General features: G+C 49.1%; 2 protein-coding genes across 2 annotated transcripts; one reads left to right on the forward strand and one right to left on the reverse strand.

The window, feature by feature from the left end:
* The first annotated feature begins 952 nt into the window (after positions 1 to 952).
* On the forward strand, positions 953 to 5,078 carry LOC123132139 (uncharacterized). The gene is made up of 2 exons (XM_044551896.1): positions 953 to 2,436; positions 4,628 to 5,078. The coding sequence occupies exon 1, from the start codon at positions 1,101 to 1,103 to the stop codon at positions 2,430 to 2,432; it is 1,332 nt and encodes a 443-aa protein (XP_044407831.1). The 5' UTR covers positions 953 to 1,100; the 3' UTR covers positions 2,433 to 2,436; positions 4,628 to 5,078.
* A 593-nt stretch (positions 5,079 to 5,671) lies between these two features.
* LOC123132140 (GDSL esterase/lipase At3g14820) lies at positions 5,672 to 7,171 on the reverse strand. The gene is made up of 2 exons (XM_044551897.1): positions 6,760 to 7,171; positions 5,672 to 6,649 (listed from the first exon to the last, which is right to left on the reverse strand). The coding sequence occupies exons 1-2, from the start codon at positions 7,106 to 7,108 to the stop codon at positions 5,874 to 5,876; spliced, it is 1,125 nt and encodes a 374-aa protein (XP_044407832.1). The 5' UTR covers positions 7,109 to 7,171; the 3' UTR covers positions 5,672 to 5,873.
* Between the last annotated feature and the right edge of the window lie 392 nt (positions 7,172 to 7,563).

A 7,563-nucleotide genomic window follows, 5' to 3' on the forward strand; every position in this document is an offset into this window, starting at 1 on the left:
CATCATCGTCACCACGCCGTTGTGCTGACGGAACTCATCCCCGAAGCTTTGCTGGATCGGAGCCCGGGGAGCGTCATCGAGCTGTACGTGTGCTAAGAACTCGGAGGTGCCGGAGTAACGGTGCTTGGATCGGTCGGATCGGGAAGACGTACGACTACTTCCTCTACATTGTGTCAACGCTTCCGTTGCGATCTACAAGGGTACGTAAATCATACTCTCCCCTCTCGTTGCTATGCATCACCATGATCTTGCGTGTGTATAGGAAAATTTTGAAATTACTACGTTCCCCAACACATGCCGCACCATGTTTGCATCAAACGATGCCCACGGTGCGTTCACTTTCGCCTTGGCGCGCCAACGGAGGGGTTGTGCGTCCACTACCGCTTTCGGACACCAGACAGACCGCACCGCCTCCGGTGAGGCATCGGGGACACACCTCGCAGCAGATGCATGTGCCATTTGGGCATACGCAATGGAATCCCGATGGAAGGAGTCCAAGCACTATCATTGGGCGGCCTCCTCCCGGGAGCGGTGGAGTGCAAGCCTGGCGACCATCTTCTCCTCGATGCCTTGTGGGATGAGCTCGGGGTCGACTGATCTGGAGGTGTAGGAATCAGATCCGTTGCATACCATGCCGGAGATCGCCGGAAGGGAGTTTGGATGACGGAGTGGAGTGACTAGGTTTTGGTCCGAGAAGGTGATGGGAACAAATATATGTGGGATTGAGTGGGCAAACGTGGGCCCGATCCAACGTAGCGAACACGCCCGATCGCGCCCGGACCTCCCATATGAATATGAAGGATACCGATTATTCCGAACGTTTGAAGCCGGTTTAAAACAGTCATCTGGGTCAAATTTTTCTGACTGGTGCGTCTGTCGGGTCGTACCGGGGTTTTGCTCTCTCAACTCAAGAGAGAGAGACAGAGCGAGACTATCATGCTCTGAGGTCTGAGCAGCAGCTTCCTCTCCACTCCAAGCGAGCAGCACTGCAGCAGCACACGACCCCCTCTCCACTCTTCAGCGCTGCCGGCCGCCCCGCCAAATCTGGTCAAACCCTAACTACAGATCCCCTTCCTCTCCGCCCGATTCCTCCGCCCGTCATGGACTCGCCGGTGCTACCAACCACCGACCGCGGGACGCACCTCTCGCTCCTCGCGGACGAGATCCTGGAGGAGATCTTCCTCCGCCTGCCCACCCCGGAGGCGCTCGCCTGCGCGTCCGCCGCCTGCGCCACCTTCCGCCGCGTCATCACCGACCGCCCCTTCCTCCGCCGCTTCCGCAAGCTCCGCCCGCCGCCCCTCCTCGGCCTCATCAGCGACAGGGGCGGCGCCTTCCACCCCGCCCAGGCGCCGCACCCCTCCGCGCGGCTCGCCCGCGCCCTCCTCGACGCCGCCGACTTCACCTACTCCTTCGTGCCCAAGCCCAAGGAGGGGTGGCTCAGCCCCTGGCACCCCCGCGACGTCCGCGACGGCCGCGTCCTCCTCGACTGCAGGGTCCCGGGGAGAACCTTCAGATCCGCCCTCGCCGTGTGCGACCCCTTGTCGCGCCGCTACGTGCTGCTGCCGCCCGTGCCCGATGACGCCATAACCGCCCAGGAAGGACGCCCGGCTGAATTGGCGCCAGTCCTCGCCCCCGTCGGTGACCATGAGGATGAGACGTCGTTCAGGGTGATATGCATGGCGCACTACAGAACCAAGGTTGTCGCGTTCGTCTTCTCGTCCGTTACTCGGCAATGGTGTATAGCTGCATCTCCCAGCTGGAGCTCTTTGGGCACAGACCGCCCCCATGGGCTGCAGAACTGTTCTGATTCGAGAGGTTGCCGCGGCATGTCAAGTTTCGACCATGTGCGTGGCTGCTTCTACTCGGCATCGCCTTGGATGGACAAATTTCTTGTTCTGGATACACGGAGAATAGAGTTTTCCACCATCAGCGATCACAGTGGTTTCCACGAGCTGCTCAGACGTCTGCCTGGCCAGCCACTTGCAGAACACGGTATGCATCACCGAACTCGGCCTGGCCAGACCAGAAGTCTGCCTGGCTTTGTAGTTGGTAGAGAAGGATCCCTTGAGTTGTTGTCTCTTGTTGGTGATCACAGTCCAAATGGATCCTTTCGTCTTGTTTATACCACTCAAAATAACAGCGAATCTCCCAAGGAATGGCGGCTGGAGAGTGTTATACCCTTGCCTGGCCAATATGACTATTTCACCGTTGGCGCAGCTGCGGGATTCTTATTTCTCGGAGGCACTACAGAATCTCAGCAGGACTGTCATGAAACTGAATGGGTGGATACTTGGGATATAGATTATTTTTCAGTGGAGGTCCGGACTTCAGAACTTAAGAAAATCTGTACGATGACAAAGCCATGCTTCAACCACGAACGTGTCCACCCATACTTCGGCTTCCCACCATCGTTGTCAAGACCGACTATATGAAGTTGTAAGCTTGTTCTCATACCAAGTGCTTGCTTATTTTCTGTAGATTCTCTCCTGTGAAATGGTAAATCTTATTCTGTTTTCGTTTGTGGTGTTTCGCTGTCCTAATTGTGCATGTAGGACGTTATTGGTTGATTCTGTTTCTGTTGGGAGAATTTGTCAAAGTAGTGAAGATGGTCATGGTTTGTTTCTGACCTGTCCAACAAATGTCAAGTGACTGGGCAAGTAACGAAAAAATTTGTACTTGAAAGGCATTTATCCCACTAAATTTGCATGACCTGAAAAGCATTTTTGTACAAAATATATTACCTTTGAAAAACAGGGGAACTGGCTTGGTTTTCCTGGGTACACTACACCTCTGGTCCTCTGGTGGTAACCAGACCCAGACTGGTTTGATCATTGAGGAAATTGCACAAACCACCTACTTTTGGTGCTAGTTTTGCATAGAACACCTACTTTACAGATTTGTTGCACAAAACACCACATATTGGGGTAATTCGTTGCAACTAGGTCTAATCCACCATTTGGATGTGTTGACATGATTTCTGACAAGTGGGTCCAGTTTGTAAGTGCATCACGGCAAGAAAAACTTGCCGCATCAGCAGCCAACTGGAACTGTCAATATCTCACAATTCTTTGCTTCAATTGAGCTGGATTTTCCCCAGAATATTAGTGAGTGCATCTATGATTTATTGGGTTTTTTTAAATATTTTTTTAAAATGTTAAATTTCAACGAGTCAACTAACATTGCAAATATCTCACAAACTGTGGTCCAAATGAGCTGCCTTTTTTCGAGAGTAGTATTGCATACATGTGTGATTTACTGGAATTGTTCTGCATTTTTTTTTGAAAATTTTGATTTTTGAGTAAAAAAAATTATGAGCCAATGTAAACTGCAGATATCTCATTATAATGTGATCCAAACCAGCTGAAACTTTCCAGATTCATTACTGGTTACAAATAGCTAATAGCACACCACAAATTTTCATGTGAAAAACATAAGATTGCTACACAAATATAAAATGATTCATAAATAGGCACAATATTCATAAAATAAAATCAGTAGCACCAAGATATGGCAGATATTGTCGCTGTCAGGCTTTAGCATCCAAGTGGCTGCCATAAAGCCATTATTGACATCATCAACTCTCACGTACCAAAATATTGCCGCCATGAGGTGTTACCATCCAAGTAGTTGTCATGTGACCATTACAGACATCATCAAGTTGCACACACCAAAATATTACCGCCATGAGGTTTTAGCATCCAAATACTGGGCGATTTTGCAATGTTAGTTGACTCGTTTAATATTTTTGTTCAAATTTAACATTTTCGTAAAATGCAAAACAAACCAATAAATCATGTGTGCACTCACTAATATTCTAGAAAAAAATCAGCTCAATTGGGGCAAGAATTGTGAGATATTGATAGTTCTAGTTGGCTGCTGATGTGGCTGTTTTTTCTTGTCACGGATGCACTTACAAACTGAACCCACTTGTCAGGAATCCTGTCAACGCACCCAAATGGTGGATTAGACCTAGCTGCAACAAATTACCTCAGAATGTGGTGTTTTGTGCAACAAACCTGTAAAGTGAGTGTTTTGTGCAAAACTAGCACCAATAGTAGGTGGTTTGTGCAATTTCCTCTTGATCATTGGGTCTAACTTTTTGCTGTCCAACTGTCGGTCCATGCTGTTTTTGATTATGCTAGTTTGAATTCCACCAATTGAGCCTATCCATGCCAAATCTCAGATGTGAAAGCTTGATTGTAGTTTACCAGTGTTGATGTTATATAAAAACCAAGACCATCTATTGGAATGGTAGTGCATCTTATAGGGCTTAGTATTTACATATCTTTCGTTGGAAATGTTGATTCTTGAAAGAAGAATGTTGCTTGAGGGCCTTGAAGCTTTTATCTAGCATTGAAATGTTGCGTTTCTACTAATCTATTAGTAGTATGTTTCAGAACTAGGATTACATGTACCTGGTGCTCCTGTAACACAAATGAGCAGCATGAGCAGCTTATGTGCCGTTTACTCTTTACTTGCCAGTTTTGCATAGTTGGTCTAATTTTTTATATTGCTCCCAAAATGTCATAAGATGGCCCTGGGATTAATTTGAGAGCACAGCGGAAACAACTATTTTTATTGCACCCACATTGGTTTTATTCTTTGTTGTAACTATTGATATCTGCAGGGATGAACCCATTTTGCTTTCGAGGTCTGTTATCTGGGCCATGCGTCTGCTGCGGATATACGGAACACGGTACTGCGAAAATGTCGGCTCGATGTAGCAATATTTGTTTGCAAATAGTGTTGTGTTTTGTTTTTGCGGGGGGTGGAAATAGTGTTATGTTGAATGTATTTAAGCAAAGACATGCTGTGGCTTTGTCTAGCATTGATGTGTGCATATACTGTTGTTGTGCTGGGACAATGGGCTTCACCACTGCGGTGACCTCGTGTATACCACTAGTAAGAGACATGTTGTGTTGAGAGAATCGCTACTTATTATTGTACTCCCTTCGTAAACTAATATAAGAGTGTTTAGATCACTAACTTTAGTAATCTAAACGCTCTTATATTAGTTTACAGAGGGAGTATTTAATCTTCTCAACAAGTTTATCATCTATAGCTTTTATGCTCTAGGCCCCCATTTGCCTTTGGAGTGTTGTAGGAACTCTGTAATTTTCCATGAGGAATAGCTTGAGATATATAAAATTTTGGGAAATTTTGACATAAATTCTGACCTTATAGAAAATCCATGTGTGTCCTACATGTTCCTTATTTCTCAAATTCTCAAAAATAATCTTGTGAATATCTGAAGAAATCTTGTTGCTTTACGTTTCATTTCTATTTTATTCTTATGCTTGCAGTTTTTGACTCATGTGTGCTTTGGTACATGTTTGTCACCCCATACAATTTTTGCTGGAACTTAACAACGAAAATAGAAGCCACAAAGGAGTAAATACAACTAGAGATGATACCCCACTTGTAGCTACGGGAATCAGTTGCAATTATTTAAATGAGATCTGGTTGTATGAAACAATTTAGATTAACAATATGAGATTCGAAACTAAAATACGTATAAGCTACTGATTATCGTATAGTTGTAAAATATATATTGAATATGAGTATCATCCATGATGCATCTTAAAGGTGTCTTTTTCATGAATTGTTGCGTGTGCATTAAAAATGTATCTTTTTCGCGCATTTTGGCATAGTGAGTTGACATGGTTGGATGTTAAAAGAATTTGGAGTTAGTGAGGACCAACTATTTAGCTTGTCGACATATTTGCATGTACAAGGTGGAATTTACTCTAAAATAAAATAAAAAGCAGAGCACTCCTATGACGTATTACCCTTATTAAAATCTCGCTAGTGAATTATACTACTGTAAAGAGAGAGAGAGAGCGAGAGAGCGAGAGAGAAGAAACTTGCTATCGCTAGTGCATGAATCTGAAGTATTTGGCGACGATGGCGTCGATGAGGATCTGGTAGCCCCTCTCGGTGGGGTGGTAGCTGTCCCAGAACAAGTACTTGGAGGGGTCCTTGCAGAGCGGGCTGGCGAAGTTGCAGAGCACGGCGGCGGCCAGCCCGATGTAGCCGCAGCACGCGTCGTGGGTGTTGTTCAGCCCGAACGCCTCCGGCCGGTAGATCACGTCGGCGAGGATGGTGTAGATGTCGACGTTCACCAGCGTGACCCCGGGGAGCCTGACGCCCAGCTTCGCCATCTCCTGCCCCACCCTGTGGTTGAAGAGCAGGGCGAGCTGGTTGCGGTCCGTGGCGCACTGCTTCCGGAGCCCGCCGGCGATCATGCGCTGCGACGGCAGGCACCCCACCGGCGGCGCCCCCACCAGCGCGATCCGCTTCGCGCCCAGGTCCGCCAGCGACTGCACGTAGGCGATGGCCCGGCTCACCATGCTCTCCGCGTACCCGGGCTCCGTGATGCCGTCCGCGAAGGTGAAGTGCTCCACGATGTCGTTGCTGCCCGTCACGATGAAGTAGAGCGCCTTGTCGGGCACGCTGCCCCCGACCTTCTCCTTGTACTCCTGGAACAGCTGCAGCTGCCGCTCCATCGTCAGCGCCGACATGGTCCGGCACGTGGCGTTGTCGAAGCCGTTGCCCGCGGACGCGAAGCTCACCCCCGTCTTGAGCTCCTCGATGGAGAGCCCCTTCTTCAGGTACGGCGGCAGCAGCTCCTTCACGCCCAGCGCCGACGCTGCACGCACGCACGCATTTCCAAAACAAATTGATCCTTGGTTGTTTGGGAAAATATATTGTGAAAATACATTTCCATGGCAAAAGTACAGGGTAATGGATGGTACTTACCTAGGAGGTCGACGCTGATCTTGCCGTTGGAGAACCGGCCGGTGTGCTTGTGGCCGGGGAAGTCCTTGCCGTAGGGCGGGAAGTTGGAGCGGATGAACGTCCGGAGGTGGTTGTTGTTGCCCGTGTCGGCCACCGAGTCGCCGAACGCGAGGATCGCGGGGAACTTGGGCGGCCCGGCCGGCAACGGAGGCGCCTTGGGCGGCCCTACCGCCGGCGGAGGGGTGGCTCCCGCCGCCGGAGGAGGTGTAGCGGGTGGCCCTCCCGCCGCAGGATGTGGCTGCGCCGTGACCGCGACTCCGGCGAGAACCAGCAGGGCGGAGATCACGCCGGACGCGGTGGCGACCGCCATGTGAGTGACAGAGAGAGGGAGAGCTCTGAGCCGGAACCACCGTGGACGTACGTACACCGCCCGAGATTTGTGACGCGGTGTGCATAAATAGGCCGCGCTGCTGCTCGTTTCACCAAGTGACTTCGTCTAAGGGAAAACGGCAGTTGCATGCGAGATCATGAAGAAGACCCGGTGTGCTCGCATGCATGCATGTCCTTGGCAGGGTTACATTTGTGCAAGGATGCGATACATGCTCCCTGTCTCTCTGGGTTTTTTCCTTCTTCGTCTCTGGATGAAGGCTAAATTTGCTCAAGTCTAGCCCGGGCCAGGGCAAGATGGAATGGCACTCTATATTAAAGGAAGCAGGTTGTAGGAATTCTGTTATGAACGATGCTATAAGTAAGGCGGTTTCTGTACAAATCTGCCCATTCATGCATTGGGGCAAAGTGTATAAGGGCATGTATAGTGGATGATAG

This window comes from Triticum aestivum, chromosome 6A (genome assembly GCF_018294505.1).
Source record: "Triticum aestivum cultivar Chinese Spring chromosome 6A, IWGSC CS RefSeq v2.1, whole genome shotgun sequence".
NCBI lineage: Eukaryota > Viridiplantae > Streptophyta > Magnoliopsida > Poales > Poaceae > Triticum > Triticum aestivum.